The sequence below is a fragment of the Hyla sarda genome, chromosome 4 (assembly GCF_029499605.1).
Source record: "Hyla sarda isolate aHylSar1 chromosome 4, aHylSar1.hap1, whole genome shotgun sequence".
Taxonomy (NCBI): domain Eukaryota; kingdom Metazoa; phylum Chordata; class Amphibia; order Anura; family Hylidae; genus Hyla; species Hyla sarda.
The window spans coordinates 339,043,019-339,060,858 of record NC_079192.1 but is presented as its reverse complement, the minus strand read 5'-3'; the positions used below and the strand labels follow the sequence as shown (position 1 = coordinate 339,060,858).

Below are 17,840 nucleotides of genomic sequence, written 5' to 3'. Positions count from 1 at the left end.
GGCTCTATGCACAGTGCAGAGTTATAGTTGAGCATGTTAACTGGTTGCCTGTTACCTTGCTCCACCTATGTAAACAAGGCACATGGGAGATCAAGCAAGCAAGTGAGTGTCACTTAAAAAAAAAAAAAAAAAGCCATAGCACGGGGGGTAAATTGGATCCCTGACAATCATTTTAAAGGGGTACTCCGCACCCCTAGAAATCTTTAACCCCTATCCAAAGGATAGGGGATAAGATGTCAGATCGCCGGGGTTCCACTGCTGGGGACCCCCGGGATCTCGGCTGCAGCACCCACCTGTATGGCTTCCACCTCACACTGGCAACGCTGGAGGCTTCAGATCCCGACCACAATGGCGGAAGAGTGTGATGTCACGACCCGCCCCCTCAATGCAAGTCTATGGGAGGTCACACGGGGCGGAGTCGTGACGTCACGCTCTTCCGCCATTGTGGTCGGGATACGAAGCCTCCAGCGTTGCTGGTGTGAGGTGGAAGCCGTACAGGTGGGTGATGCAGCCGAGATCCCGGGGGTCCCCAGCAGCGGGACCTCGGTGATCTGACATCTTATGCCCTATCCTTTGGATAGGGGATAAGATGTCTAGGGGTGCGGAGTACCCCTTTAATGTGTTAAAGTTGTCAGCTAAATTGTACATTCAATAGAACATGTTGCCCAACCAAAACTGAATATCATTTTCTGTATCCTAATCTCACCTTACTAGATAAATTATTAGTCTAAATAAAAAAATTAAAGACTGGAATAACATGAGTGAAGATGGCCTGATCATACGGGGGACCTTTGTCCCTAATCCACATGCAGGGTTGCATTTGCCATTAGGCACCAGTGGGCCTTTGCCCGATGAGGGGGTCCGATCTGCAGTGAGTGAAAAGAAAAAACTATGATACTTTTGATGAAGCTGCTGCTGCCATGTTATTTTGGCCTGAAGAAAAAAAAAAAAACTCCACATGGATCAGAACTGTTGTGTAATTTACCTGCAGATCTGAAGACGCAGCAGGCTCACTTTTGTGGATTTATGATTTTATCACTTTTTGTGTATAGGGGTGAGATTCACAGTGAAAATGCAACAAAATCCACTTGTAAAAATAAAATGCAGTTTTTGCGGTGTGTTTGTGATAGATATGCATGAAAAAAATAAGCTGCTTGTGGAATCACTCTAGTTGGGTGTATTCAGTGCCTAAGGCAACCCAAGCTGTAAATACAGCCCTGCTTACAGATAGCTTACAAGTAGGACATTCATTCAAGTGGCATGAATTGAAAGGTACTGTAAAAGAAATAATGTGAACATATTTTGATGTAGAAAATCATTCCCACTGAAGAATGTATGGTTCATATACAGTATATTGCTGCACATATATTTTCTCATGGGGGAACTATTACAATCATAAGTCATCATGCATTGTTTTGGACCATACATAATGGTTATTCACAGTTTTATCATTAATGGTTAGCTATACTCTTTCTTGTAGATGACAGAATCACAGTTTTTCTGTGTGTGAAATGAGAATTCTGGAATGTGTGTGGGGTCAAGGCAGAAAGCTGAATATGCCCTTGGGGTAGTGCCATTGTGCAGATCTGTATCCTGCTTTGTCCATATTGTCAAAAATGCAATGCAGCCCCTTTATTTTTTAATCTATACTGTGAATCCAGTTTTTAAAGAAATATATTACCACGTTTCCTGGAACTTTGAGTTTAATGTAGAAAAGATAGGGCACCTCATCTCACAAGCGTCTGACAGACTACTACAATAGCGAGGGCACTGTTACAGCTGTTACCTTGAAAAAGGTTATAAACTCTATAAGATTTTACACAAAATACCCATTTATCATTGTTTCTCTGTATTCTTTCTCAACCTGTATGCCCTTCCCTTTATAGTATACAGCTACTTGTTCACTAAAAACATTATAAGAGCAAGAATAATTATTCCCCTGATGAGTCAGTGTTCATGCAAGATCCATTTAGCGCTGCCACAGTATCACCTTCTGAACTGTATTTCCTTTGAAAGTATCAATTAAAGCACTTCAAATAGCATAACAAGAACTTTATTGCCTCAAAATAAGCTTTTTTCTTCTCTAAGAAAAGTATCAAAATGTTAGAAAATCTTAGGATACAGTGTTTCCTTAAAGGGTATGGGAGATTAGCTCAGTACAACCTGTCAAATAGCAGCCAGAGACAGGGACAATGAAGATACATTTGAATTAGGCTTATCTGTTTAGATTTTTGATTGAGAAAACAAATACAGCCTTTAACTTCAGGCACAAACAAATACAAAATAAATCCAGCTTTTCCAGCTTACTACCAGCCACCCAAAAAATGTTACTCATACAAATGTTCCCTTTTGAGGCTGTACACACCTAAGGACTTAAACTCTCATCAGAGGTTCCTCACAGCTTCACTTGCAGACTGACTTTCACCTAGTTTTAAGGCCCAGTGACAGGTTGCCTTCAGCACCTGTGCTGACCTGGGCTAGTCTAAAAACCTTGAGTAGCCCAGAAAGGGAATAAAAGACCTCACTACCTAACATGCCTTTCATCCTATAAGTCCAGGACTTGCCAAAAGACCCTCACATGATGAGTCTCTCCAGGGAGTTTAACTATTTCCTGGATTCCTCATAAGCCACCCAGCTTTCCCTGGATGGGATTTGCACTTCTTAAAGTCTGTTATCCACAGACTATCCTAGACCACCATTCTTGTCGTTCTCTCACAAGGGGTATTCCAAAGAAAATAAAAAAATACATTGCTTTAAGTTTTATAATTTAAAGATATAGCCTTATTAAAAATATTGTGTTATATCCATTTAACTCCTTAAAGGGGTACTCCCGTGGAAAACTTTTCCAAATCAACTGGTGGTAGAAAGTCAAACAGATTTGTAAATTACTTCTATTTAAAAAAAATCTTAATCCTTCCAGTTCTTATCAGCTGGTGTATACTACAGAGGAAGTTGTGAAGTTCTTTTCAGTCTGACCACAGTGCTCTCTGCTGACATTTCTGTCCAGAGCAGTCCCATGTCCTATCAGACAGAGCAGTGCTCGCCCACCCTTACTTTGACTTTGTTCATGCCTGTGCTTCAGCTCGGACAAAGCCATTATTTTATAAGCCATGATTTCTATAAAAAGGAAATAAAATTTTCTTATGACGTACATGAGAAAGGTTCATGTTTTGTCAAGATGTACAACATATAAAAAGTTTTTGTATCTGACAGTGTCCATTTAAACAATTATAAAAAGTTATGAAGGCGTTTGTCTCCCACTGCAGAAAGTACCCCTACATAGTATTGTGCAATTGGTATTTATATGGGGTAACCAATCTCAATTTAGCTGTAATACCCCACCAATAAACATAAACTGAGAGAACAATGAATTCTCATATATTTAGAGCCATAAGGAGTACTACACTGAGAAGCACAACCACAGTGAGGAGCCAAAACACCATCACAAACAGCTAATTTGTCGTTTTGGGCTTGGCTGTTGGCTGTGCAATATGAAGCAGGCAGTGGAGGTTACAAGACAGACATCACAAAAGCCTGTACCCACAATGAGAATATGTGTCGTCTGTGCACTTCTGGCTAAAACATGTTTGGTTAACTGGTGTTAGACATGTGGATGTACTTTGGAGTACATTCTCTATTTACACTCCGTTTTGCAGTTGCCATATTTCTCACTTCATCTTTCATCACCCCATAGTGTGTCTCAAGGGTTTTAACTATTTCATTGTGAACTCCTTCCACAGCTTAGAAATTTACTCTGATTTTTAGTTTTCTATTCCGGACATGAATAAACAAGCAAGTTCCAGCAACATTTCAGACATGTCTACATATTGTGCTTGCCAACACTGCTCTCTACACAGTAAATTATATTATGTTAAAATGGTGTAACTTTATAGTATTGAGATGTTGGGCTTTTCAGCATTCTTGAGATTGTTGTAGGATATTAAATTGACATGTTCATTCTGTATGAAAGTTTATATAACAATATCAAGGCATTCATTGTATCTTTGCAGGTTGCTACAGAGAAAGACCATGGTATTTTACTATACAAAGGTGATAATGACCCCTTAGCTTTGGAATTGTACCAAGGGCATGTACGGTTAATCTATGACACCTTCAGCTCTCCACCAACTACAGTCTATAGGTAAGGTTTGGCAAGCTAAAAACATCACCTGTATAAAACATTCAGGAAGTCACTCTTTATGATGCATATCTTGTAGTATAGAATTTTCCCAGTATGTAGGCTAATGGAAACAATAGCAAATAGTGTGTAATCCAGAAGGAATGTGCAGCAAAAATGGAATACCCTTCCATTAAACATTTTATCATCTACACCAAGAATTTTCACACCACAATTTAACAATCACCCATAAACAGTCATTTAAAAAGTAGTGTCTGAGGATTGTGCTGGACAATAATGCATTGTGACAATTTAAATGTCTCTTTGAGTGACATCTACAATCAAAATTAGGGGTTTTATTTTCTCTCATTTATTTTGTCCAGTTACTGGAGACTCGAAAATAAGAGAGACTTAATTGAAGCATAGAATGTATCAGTAGATGGGCCATTTGGCCCATCTAGCCTGCCCAATAATCTGAATACTATGAATAGTCCCTGGCCCTATCTTATATGAAGAATAGCCTTATGCTTATCCCATGCATGTTTAAACTCCTTCACTGTATTTGCAGCGACCACTTCTGCAGGAAGGCTATTCCATGTATCCACTACTCTCTCAGTAAAGTAATACTTCCTGATATTACTGCAGAAACCTTTGCCCCTCTAATTTAAAACTATGTCCTCTTGTGGTAGTTTTTCTTCTTTAAAATATTTTCTCCTCCTTTACCAGGTTGATTCCTTTTATGTATTTAAAAGTCTCTATCATATCCCCTCTGTCTCATCCTTCTTCCAAGCTGTACATGTTAAGGCCCCTTTAACCTTTCCTGGTAATTTTTATCCTGCAATCTCTGCTCAGCCAATCAGTGCTTGCAACAGTGACCCAGCTTAGCCAGCGATTGCCTAAGCAGACATTTCCTGTGTGTCAGCAGCATCAGAGGAAGCAGTGAGCAGCAAAAGCCAGGCAACGCTGGGGGACTAAGCAGGTGCCCTTTCCTTTAAAAAAAAAAAAAAAAACTGTCCAACAAGGGGACTTCCTAAGTCAACTCGGGTCATTCCATAGACAATTCCCTAATAAGTTTCTAGAAGCATGTACTTATGTTTATGCCATATGTCGTTTTGGGCAGTAGCTGAGCAATCTCTGTATTAGGGCATTTTAGTTCATTTTGGCAGTTGTTCAAAGGGAAATCAAATGAGTATTCCAAGTTGGACATAGCTCCTTCTACAATCAAGAGTAACCTTCCAGAAATGGCCCTTTCTATTAATATGCTATTACTTTATTAAGGCTAATGTGTAATAGAATATGTGTTCATACACGTTGTGACTATATTAGTCCGTTATCTTGTCACTATAAATTAAGCAGCAGGAGTCTTTTATATTTAAACTGTCATAATTGATTTTTATGGGCTGAAATGATCCCTTTTGCTATATTTGTTTTGGAAGGTAGTTCTCTGTATTTCTGAGAAAGGAGAGGACACAAGCAGACCAAATAACCAATAATCATAGTGCAGAGAGCTGGAAGCCAGGACTTCCATGTGGATCATTTCAGGTTATATTAAAATAGTTTATACAATTGTGACCATAAGATGAGTTGATAAACATAATAAGGATGAAATGTAGAGCAAAGTAACTAATGATGCAAAATTGCAGAATGTAAAGCCAAAGCAAGCAGTGACTTAAATGTCTTTTCTGCTTAATATCACATTAAGTTATTTATATCATCCGACCACTACCCATTACTTAACACTCAACACAGAACTGCTATTTTAATGAATCATTCAGATTATTTTGTCATTACAAATACATATCTCTCATCAGTCCAACCACAAAAAGGAACTATATTCAAGTACACCATTATAAAAATAAAAATAAATGTTGACTTATGCACCAAGATTGCACTATATAGTGCATAATATAAAAAAAAATCCCCATCAGTCTCCACTCAATACCCCACCATAACACAGTGAAATCAGAATGTTAGAAATTTTTGAAAATTAGTCAACTGTGCTAAATGTCAGCATGCGTTTTCCAGGAGGAGATTTCGCCCATTTTTCAAGGTGTGATCCCGGCCTCAGACTCTGGTGTTTGTTTACACAGTTAAGTCGGGTTCACACTGTATTTTGTGTTCACCTGTCTCTGGTTTCTTTTTAGCAATTTTTTGTCTACAATATTGGGGGAGATTTATCAAAACCTGTGCAGAGGAAAACTTGCCCAGTTGCCCATAGCAACCAATCAGATTACTTCTTTCATTTTAATGAAGGCCTGTGAAAAATGAATGAAGTAATCTGATTGGTTGCTTTGGGCAACTTGGTAAGTTTTGCTCTGCACAGGTTTTGATAAATCTCCCCCATTGTGATCAGCATATCATATTTTTATTATGTTAGTCATTGGGAAACTGCTGTAGGGCATACAGTAGAATCTGTTTTTAGCATCTGTTAAATGTATACATTTTTATCCTTCTAAGGTCCATTACGGCAGTGTGAGGGCTATTGGGGAACCCGGGGAGAATAGCGGGAGGAAAAATACTGCCGTGTTTTTCTCCCGCTACAAAACAACAGCGCCCGACGAACCCCATTGACTATAATGGGACCCATTGTGCCCCGTCCAGATAACAGCCATTAAAGTAAAAGAAAAAATGGGGTGCAATGGTAGTGTTAAAGTAGCCTTAGGAATCTAAAAATACAGTCATGGCCGTAAATGTTGGCACCCCTGAAATCTTTCAAGAAAATTAAGTATTTCTCACAGAAAAGGATTGTAGTAACACATGCTTTGCTATACACATGTTTATTCCCTTTGTGTGTATTGGAACTAAACCAAAAGAGGGAGGAAAAAAAGTTAATTGGACAAAATGTCACTCCAAACATGGCCTGGACAAAATTATTGGCACCGTTAACTTAATATTTGGTTGCACACCCTTTGGAAAAAATAACTGAAATCAGTCGCTTTCTTTAAGCATCAATAAGCTTCTTACACCTCTAAGCCGGAATGTTGGACCTTTGCAAACTGCTCCAGGTCTCTCTTATTGGAAGGGTGCCTTTTCCCAACATCAATTTTAAGATCTCTCCAAAGGTGTTCAATGGGATTTAGATCTTGACTCATTGATGGCCACTTCAGAACTCTCCAGCGCTTTGTTGCCATCCATTTCTCGGTGCTTTTTGACATATGTTTAGGGTCATTGTCCTGCTGGATGACCCAAGATCTCGGATGCAAACCCAGATTTCTGACACTGGGCTGTACAGTGCAACCCAAAATCCATTGGTAATCCTCAGATTTCATGATGCCTTGCACACATTCAAGGCACCCAGTGCCAGAGGCAGCAAAACAACCCCAAAACATCATTGAACCTCCACCATATTTCACTGTAGGTACTGTGTTCTTTTCTTTGTAGGCCTCATTCCATTTTCGGTAAACAGTAGAATGATGTGTTTTACCATAAAGCTCTATCTTGGTCACATCTGTCCACAAGATGTTTTCCCAGAAGGATTTTGGCTTACTAAAGTTCATTTTGGCAAAATGTTGTCTTGCCTTTTTATGTCTCTGCATCAGCAGTGGGGTCCTCCTGGGTCTCCTGCCATAGTGTTTCATTTCATGTAAATATCGACCGATAGTTTGCGCTGACACTGATGCTCCTCTCTGAGCCAACAGGACAGTTTGAATATCTTTGGAACTTGTTTGGGGCTGCTAATCCACCATCCAGACTATTGTGCGTTGACACCTTTCATCAATTTTTCTCTTCTGTCCACTCCAAGGGAGATTCGCTACAGTGCCATGGGTTGCAAAGCTCTTGATAATGTTGCGCACTATGGACAAAGGCAAATCTAGATGTCTGGAGATGGACTTGTAACCTTGAGATTGTTGATATTTTTCCACAATTTTGGTTCTCAAGTCCTCAGACAGTTCTCTTCTCCTCTTTCTGTTGTCAATGCTTACTGTGGCACACACAGACACACAATGCAAAGACTAAGTGAACTTCTCTCCTTTTTATCTGCTTTCAGGTGTAATTTTCATATTGTCCACACCTGTTCCTTGCCCCAGGTGAGTTTAAAGGAGCCTCACATGCGTGAAACAATCTTATTTTTCCACCATTTTGAAAAGGTGACAATAATTTTGTCCAGACCATTTTTGGAGTTTGATGTGACATTATGTCCAATTTGCTTTTTTTCCTCCCTTTTTTGTTTAGTTCCAATACACACAAAGGGAATAAACATGTATATAGCAAAACATGTGTTACTGCAATCCTTTCCTGTGAGAAATACTTCATTTTCTTGAAAAATTTCAGGGGTGCCAACATTTATGGCCATGACTGTATGTGTGTTAACCTTGATCGGTTGCCTTCTAAGGACAAGACAGCTTGTCCTGAGACGGCAACCTTTGTATCACGCATGCTTCCGACTCGAGCCCACCTCATACCGTCTGGCCCCCATTCCTGTAGCTGGGGGCCTGCGTTAATAGCAGACATGCGGCGGCTATTAACCCTTTAGATCGCTGCTGTCAAAGCTGACAGAGGCGTCTAAAGGGACATTTAAACCATCCCTGGTGGTCCAGTGGGGTGGATCACACCCCCACCCCCGCAGCGCGATCACTTTATCAATCGAGCACAGAACACACAGATCAATCTGGTTCTATGGGACTAAAAGTGTAAAAAAAAAATGTTAGATAAAAAGTTTAAAAAAACACCATTAATCCCTTCCTTATTAAAAGTTTAAATCCATTTTTAAATCCTTTTCCCAAATTCCATATAAAAAATATGTAATCATAATAAAAATAAACATATGTGGTATTGCCGCGTGCGTAAATGTCGGAACTATAAAAATATATTGCTAATTAAATTTTGGTCACTTTTTATATCATGAAAAAATTAACAAAAAGCTATCAAAAAGTCAGATCAATACAAAAATGGTACCGCTAAAATCTTCAGATCATGGATTAACAATGAGCCCTCATACCGCCCCGTATACGTAAAAAGTTATAGGGATCAGAAGATGACAATTTTAAACGTATTAATGTTCATGCATGTAGTTATGATTTTTGTCCAGAAGAAAGACAAAATCAAACCTATATAATAGGGATCAACCGATTATCGGTTTGGCAGATATCATCGGCTGATAATCGCGATTTTGGACATTATCAGTATTGGCAATTACCTTGCCGATAATGCCCTGCCCCCCACCCAGAGACTACCATCGCAGCCGCTGTCCCATCGCCTCCCCAAACCTCTGCACACATACCGCCACCGCTACCCCATTCCCTTCCCCCATCCTCTGCCCACATACCGCCGCCGCTGCCCCATTGCCTCCCCCCATCCTCAGGCCACATGCCGCCGCCGCCCCATCGCCTCCCCCCCATCCTCTGCCCACATACTGCCACCGCTCCATCGCCTCCCCCCAACGCCGGTGTTATAATTACCTGTTCCCAGGGTCCGCGATCCTTCTGGCTCCGGCGCTGTAGCTGTGCGCTGTGCAATGACGAGTGACGCCCTCAACGCGACTTCACTGTCAGTGCGCACAGTGACAGCTCAGGACGCCGATGGAGCCAGAAGTATTGCGGACCCCCGACAGGGGAGGGACTGAAATAGCCGATAACTTATACTGATATTCCGGTATAAATTATCGGCTATCGGCCTGAAAGGTGACAGATTATCTGTATCGGCCCTAAAATAATCGATATTGGTCGATCCCTTCTATATAAGTAGGGTTTAATTTTTTATCTTATGTACCCACACAAAAAAGAGAAGGTGTAATTTTTACGGATAAAATGTACCGCGTAGAAACGGAAGCCCCCAAAAGATACAAAATAGTGTTTTTTCTCAAATTTTGGCGCACAATGATTTTTTTTTTCGTTTCGCCATAGATTGTTGGGTAAAATGACTGATGTCATTACAAAGTAGAATTGCAAAATAAAAATAAGCCATCATATTAATTTTTAGGTGCAAAATTGAAAGGGTTGTGATTTTTAAAATGTAAGGTGGAAAAAATTTAAGTGCAAAAAACGCTGGGTCCTTAAGGGGTTAAACACAAAAAGGCAGTGTAAACCCAGCCTAAGAATGTTGTGCTCCAAGGTGCCTCTTGTTTCAAGAGCTCTACCCAAAAAACATATTATCTCTCTCTCTCTTTTTCTCTCTATCTCTGTTCTTTTCTGACCTATATCTTGTTATAATGGCTAATTAATTATGTTGCTCATTTTGCCAATTATAAAAAAAAATATAATATTGATTCAAATGAAATAAAAAGTGTCATACCTGGTATAATATTGTAATGAGTATCAGAAGTCCTCGTGGAAGTCCTTCTTTTATGGGTTGTATGGCTAATATTGTCCTCTTACATGCACTTAATGATATGGGTTTACCTGGGGAGACACTGAAGACCTGAGCCAAGTAACAGAGTCTCTGTTGCTTGGAAAATGTTGATTAAATAATAGCAGTGTGATAGCAGCATTCTCCTCATCATATGGCATTATAGATTTGCTTTCTAAAGTTACACAGTGCTAATAATTTCTTTGGCCTTCTTATTGATCAAGAGTGGGGTCTCAATTTGAACTGACACCTCATTACAATAAGATTTATGGCAAGACAGCTACCTTTGCACTACAGAAACTGCTGAGATCTGGAAAACTGCTACAGAATGCTTAAAGCTTTTTTTTTTTTTCCTTAAATGTCACACAAATAATTTATAGGTTTAAAAAGAAGGATGTGGAAGTATTATGACATAGCAATAGCAGCATGATTTACTTTTATATTAAATATTGATGATTTTCTTCAATGTTCTTTACAAATTAAAGTGTGAACCGTCATTGAGACTTGAAATAGTACGACTCAAGCAGGAAACATGGCAATTATAAGGTCACTATTTTTCTTATTCTAAACAGTCATTGGCACTGGAGCTATGGGGCGAATTAACAGAACGATTGCCCATGGTTTTTTTATGGTTTTGCAGACTGAGTATACCTACATGTGCATATTATTTATATATCTACAGGTTCAGCAGTACACACACATTTACTATTTACATAAATCTAGTACATACCAAGAGGGCCATGCAACTTATTATAGCTGTGTACTCTACGTTGAATCCTTTTGTTGAACATAAACTGTGGGAACGTAAGTGCTGCCATATTTGCATGCAGTGAAATATTCGCCTTTTGACTTCAGTGGCAGAAACCATAGATTAATTTTAAACCTCTTGCCACAATCCCTAAATATATGTTTGTGCACAGATACCTGATATGAACAAAGAATTAATATAGATGCAATAATAGAACCAAGCCTACTATATAGATGCAGTAATAGATTGAAGCTCAATGTACAAACAGGGTATCATAGCCAAGCTGAATAGATAGTTACAGTAACAAAACCATGTATTATGGATACATGCAGTAGTGGAACTAAGTTCAGTGCATGAATATGTTAAAGGAACCAAACTTAGACGTATTGGCAAAATGATAGGAGGGCTGCTCTGCACCTTCAGGCTTGCAACTGCAAAAGGTGGTTTGAAAGCTGAAAACAGCCAAGGCATCTGTTGTATGCAATCAGCCTAACTTCCATATATTTTTAAGGGAGTTGTGTTAACATTACTCCTGTACCCTCAAAACAGCATATCTTGCAGTGGTATGGTGTTCAAACTAATCCCTTTAAAGTAAATAGCAGCAAGGCTAAATGCATTATAGGGGTACTCCGGCCCTAAGACTTCTTATCCCCTATCCAATGGATAGGGGATAAGATGTCTGATCATCGTGGTCCTGCCACTGGGGACCCCCGCAATCTCACAGTTCCCACCTGTCTCAGCTGCACGAAACGATGATCGCTCCGTATCTGAAGACTCACGACCCTGGAGCAGGAGTATGGAGACATCATGACTCCGCCCCTTGTGATATCATGCCTCCTCAATGCAAGCCTATGGGAGGGGGGGGCGTGACTGTCCTCTTTGCAAAGCTGAGACCTGCCAATGTCATGGATTGTTCTCAATCATTATCTTGGAAGATCAGGTGATGTCAATCTCAAAGGTTTTAAATGCCCAGACTCATCTGACCTTGCCCCAACAATCAGCACTATGGGTTCTTCTAAGCAGTTGTCTAGAAATCTGAAACTGAAAATAGTTGACGCTCACAAAGCTGGAGTAGGTTATAAGAAGATAGCAAACGTTTTCAGATGTCAATATCCTCTGTTCGGAATGTAATTAAGAATTGGCAGTCATCAGGAACAGTGGAAGTTAAAGCAAGATCTGGAAGACCAAGAAAATATCAGACAGAACAGCTCGCAGGGTTGTGAGAAAAACTATTAAAAACCCACGTTTGACTGCACAATCCCTCCAGAAAGATCTGGCAGACACTGGAGTTGTGGTACACTATTCCACTATAAAGAGAGACTTGTACAAATATAGTCTTCATGGAAGAGTCATCAGAAGAAAACCTCTTCTATGTCCTTACCACAAAAATCAGCGTTTGAACTTTGCAAATGAACATATAGACAAGCCTGATGCATTTTGGAAACAAGTTCTGTGGACCGATGAGGTTAAAATAGAACTTTTTGGCCGTAATGAGCAAAGGTACGTTTGGAAAAGAAGGGGAACAGAATTTAATGAAAAGAATCTCTGTCCAACTGTTAAACATGGGGGTGGATCAATCATGCTTTTGGGTTGTATTGCAGCCAGTGGCACAGGGAACATCTCATGAGTAAAAGGAAAAATGGATTCAATAAAATTTCTGCAAATTTTGGATGGTAACTTGATGCCATCTGAGAAAAAGCTGAAGTTAAAGAGAAGATGACTTCTACAAATGTATAATGATCTTAAACACACCTCGAACTCCACGGGGGATTACAACAAGAGGCGTAAACTGAAGGTTTTGCCATGGCCATCACAATCTCCTGACCCCAACATAATTGAAATTCTATGGATAGACCTTAAAAGAGCAGTGCGTGGCAGAAATCTCAAAGAACTGGAAGACTTTTGTAAGGAAGAATGGGCAAAGATACCTCAAAAAATAATTTAAAGACTCTTGGCAGGCTACAAAAAGCGTTTACAAGCTGTGATACTTGCCAAAGGGGGCAGTACAAGATATTAACTCTGCAGGGTGCCCAAACTTTTGCAGACGCCATTTTTTTTTTTGTTTTCTTTTATTTTGAAAGTGTAAATGATGGAAATAAAATCTAACTTTTGTTGACGTATTATAAGAATGTCTAATCTGTAATTTGATGCCTTTTGGAGATTTTTCCATCTTTCCTTAACTTCTTTATGCACATTAACCCCTTAACGACGCAGGACGTATATTTATCCCGCGATCCCGCATCATATCGCGTCGGTCCCGGCGCTAATCAACGGCCGGGACCCGCGGCTAATACCACACATCGCCGATCGCAGCGATGTGCGGTATTAACCCTTTAGAAGCGGCGGTCAAAGCTGACCGCCGCTTCTAAAGTGAAAGTGACCCGGCTGCTCAGTCGGGCTGTTCGGGACCGCCGCGGTGAAATCGCGGCGTCCCGAACAGCTGATCGGACACCGGGAGGGCTCTTACCTGCCTCCCCGGTCTCCGATCGACGAATGACTGCTCCGTGCCTGAGATCCAGGCAGGAGCAGTCAAGCGCCGATAATGCTGATCACAGGCGTGTTAATGCACGCCAGTGATCAGCATTAGAGATCAGTGTGTGCAGTGTTATAGGTCCCTATGGGACCTATAACACTGCAAAAAAAATGTAAAAAAAAAGTGTTAATAAAGGTCATTTAACCCCTTCCCTAATAAAAGTTTGAATCACCCCCCTTTTCCCATAAAAAAAATAAAACAGTGTAAAAAAAATAAAAAATAAACATATGTGGTGTCGCCGCGTGCGTAAATGTCCGAACTATAAAAATATATCATTAATTAAGCCGTACGGTCAATGGCGTACGCGCAAAAAAATTCCAAAGTCCAAAAAAGCGTATTTTGGTCACTTTTTATAACATTAAAAAATGAATAAAAAGTGATCAAAAAGTCAGATCAAAACAAAAATCATACCAATAAAAGCTTCAGATCACCGTGCAAAAAATGAGTCCTCATACCACCCCATACGTGGAAAAATAAAAAAGTTATAGGGGGTCAGAAGATGACATTTTTAAACGTATAAATTTTCCTGCATGTAGTTATGATTTTTTCCAGAAGTGCGACAAAATCAAACCTATATAAGTAGGGTATCATTTTAACCGTATGGACCTACAGAATAATGATAAGGTGTAATTTTTACCGAAATATGCACTGCGTAGAAACAAAAGCCCCCAAAATTTACAAAATGGCGTTTTTTTTTCGATTTTGTCGCACAATGATTTTTTTTTCCGTTTCGCCGTGCATTTTTGGGTAAAATGACTAATGTCACTGCAAAGTAGAATTGGCGACGCAAAAAATAAGCCATAATATGGATTTTTAGGTGGAAAATTGAAAGGGTTATGATTTTTAAAAGGTAAGGAGGAAAAAACGAAAGTGCAAAAACGGAAAAACCCTGAGTCCTTAAGGGGTTAATACAAATTTTTACCTGGGGTGCCCATACTTTTGATCCCCACTGTACAGTAACAAAATTACTCTCACTGCCTGGAAACAACAACTGAAGTGCCTTTACAATATCCTGCAAACCGAGGCCCATTTAACCAAAAACGACACCCCTGATCTATATCCATAATTTCCTAATATAAAAATAGCAATATCATACAGTATTTTATTACATAAAAATAAATAAACGAAATACTGTAGCTAAGTAAATATTATATAGGTAAAAAAATAATAAAACAGTATCTGTGTATATATATATATATATATATATATATATATATAAAATATATATATATATATATATATATAGAGAGAGAGAGAGAGAGAGAGAGAGAGAGAGAGAGAGAGAGGAAGAAGAGGTGGAAGACGGTACTCCAAAATGGTTTTCAGACACAAAGTGATTTATTCATCCATGTGGTACAAGGATGCAATGTTTTGACCTTCACAGAGGTCTTTCTCAAGCATTTTGAGAAAGACCTCTGTGAAGGTCGAAACATTGCATCCTTGTACCGCATGGGTGAATAAACCACTGTGTGTTTGAAAACCATTTTGGAGTTCCGTTTTCCACCTCTTCTTTGTCTGAGATTTCTATAACCTTGGTTAGGTTATCTGGAGACTGAGCACCCACAGACTTTGGAAAGTTGAGTCACTGTGCATCATCCATCCCTTTGCAGCTCAGATGTCTAAAATAAAAGCCTAGAATGTATAAAAGTCACTGTGCATCATCCATTCGTACTTCCTGCATGTTGATATGAAAGCAGGTAGTGCTGTTTAGCTGGGACTGTAAACCACTGGGACAGATGTGGCAGGAATTGGGGCAGGTGTGATGTGTTTGTTTTTTCATTTTTATCCCAGCCAGAGCCCTTACAATATAATTATGTGACATGAAAGAACCCCTTAAGGTGCTGAATATTTTGTTACACTTTTCCACTCAGTTTGACCCTTTAGTGCAGTTAAAAATGCCAATACTTAGTAATCTTCCTAAGTGAGAAAATATAGCACACTCATATATTTCTGGTCTCCTTACAGTATACAGAATCAATTTCCAGGCATTCTTTTTTGTTGAGAAAAGGTTAATTTTCCTGATAAATTCTGCTTTAGAAGGCTTTCTGACAGCATATCATGTTAATGAACATATACTTATTTGCAGAAATATTGATTCTAACAACACAAATCCAACTGTGTAATGTTTCTTCTAACTGAGCCTACAGTAATTACACCTAATGGAAGCTATTAACTACATTTAATGATTTTAGCTCCAACCAAACACATTTTCCAGAAACAAAGCGTATTGCAGGGAAAATAAAACTGTTCATTGAAAAATTTCCTGCACTAGTCAGAGAGGGGGTTTGGAATTTATTGCCTCATTTTTCTCACAAGTATAGTAGTTGGTGTAGAGAGACAGTAGGACAATGACTTCCAATACCCATTTTCTGTTGATCTATAGAGTATGTTTTTAGACACTTTTCAGACAGTTTAGACAAGTTTTAAGTCATGTTAGGGTCTGTTCACGTTACTTAAGATGCACACTGGCAGTGTCCACATAGATAGAAGATTCACAACTTTTTGGAGCCTTTCAACACATAGCAGCAACATTCCAACTCACACAGGAGTCTTTGTCATGCCTCCATTGTAGTGGCATACCTTCAGATTTAAAACATTACTATTGTTTCACAAAACTTTGACATGTTTTGATCAGTTGGGTCTGGGTGATCTGATCCTTAAAATGAGCAGGGGAGTGCTGGTCTCAGAGCTTCTTCCTTCTTGCTATAGGATAAAAGCTCCATAAACATAGAAAAATGGGAGAAAAGCGCTTAACCGAATGCTTTTTCCAGCTATATCTAGAGATCGTTGGGTCTCGGCACCCAGATCCTGGCTGATCAAAAAGTTTCACACGCCTTGTTGAAATAATAGTAACTATTTAACCCGTCTTGATCTATTGACAACCACATAATTTGCAAGGACTTCAAGGTCCAACCTGCATTACCGATTATCTGTCATGTGCGGATGCTAGGGTCAGTTACCGTTTTTTAAAATCACAGCTTGCTCTAGGTGAGGTGTTTTGCTGTTGTTTTTCTTTTTTTTTTTTCTACCTAGTTAGTAGACTTTTTCCCATAGACCGCCATTGTTTTTTTTTTTCTTCCTTAAAAATGCATATGTAAATATATGTTGTGTTTTTGTGGTGTCTTTTTACATTCCTTAAAGCGTTACTGTCATTAAAAACAACTTTTGGCATATAGATATGACATGTCAAAAGTTATTGATCGCGCAGGGTCTCATTCCTGAGACCCACTGCAATCCTGAGTTATTAGCTTGGGAAGTGGAAAGCATTGCACAGCCAAGAGAGCTGTGCATTTCTCTGCATAGACTTTTATGCAGAAAAATGGACAGATCTCCCAGCCAACCGGGGAGCGGAGCACAGTGCTGCCCGCTTCTCCAGCTTAGAACAAACATTAATGGCAAAAATTGCATAGATTAAAAACATACTGGCTAGATTTATTGAAAAGCCAACATTTTTTGTAGAGTTTTTTTTTTACAGATTTATTGTGTGTTTGTCAGGTTTTTTGTGAATTTGCACTGAGAAAGGCAAAGCAGCTCAGAAAACCTCACAGTAAAGAAAAGTCCTGACTAATTAATGATATACTTTATGCAATTTAGCGCAAATTGTCCCATAATGGTGCAGCTGTATTGGGAGACACTCATCAAAAACCAACCAAATACACTAACAAAAAAGTTAATTTGATAGAATGTGAAACCAAATCCCTAATACAAAGGGATTTCGAAAACCTACCAATCTTAGTAAATCTGGGTCACGTTCTTGGAAAAAAAGTCCATAAAAACTACATTTTGAGGCAAATTGTTAAGCCAAAAAAAATGCCACATAAAATGTGTGACAGAGGCCTAAATGTTGGCTGCACTGCAGTGTGAGTTTAGATAACTAATTCAAGTAAGAACATTAGCCACAAGGAAATGGGCCTCCTATAAGTGATATTAACATTTAGTCATTGTATAAGATGGGTATGGGAAAATGTAAAAATGTCAGGTTTTGTTTTGTTGGCATAATATTTTTAGATGAATTGTATATTCTACTGGAAAAGTTGTATGCAATTGTAAAGAAAACCTAAAAGAAATTTACTAAGCCAGCAGCACCCCCTTGTGGAATAGTTGAGAATGCCATAACTGAATATGATCGTAACGGAGGTATTTCTGAATATACAGAT

The 17,840-nt window shown here is 39.1% G+C and overlaps 1 protein-coding gene across 2 annotated transcripts in view; it reads left to right on the top strand.

Moving 5' to 3' along the window:
* SLIT3 (slit guidance ligand 3) overlaps positions 1-17,840 on the top strand; it is a 574,817-nt gene that overhangs the window by 549,548 nt on the left and 7,429 nt on the right. For both annotated transcript variants that reach the window (XM_056516502.1, XM_056516503.1), the window contains one exon: positions 4,011-4,141. In XM_056516502.1, the coding sequence (XP_056372477.1) occupies positions 4,011-4,141 (131 nt within the window). The remainder of the gene's footprint in view (positions 1-4,010; positions 4,142-17,840) is intronic.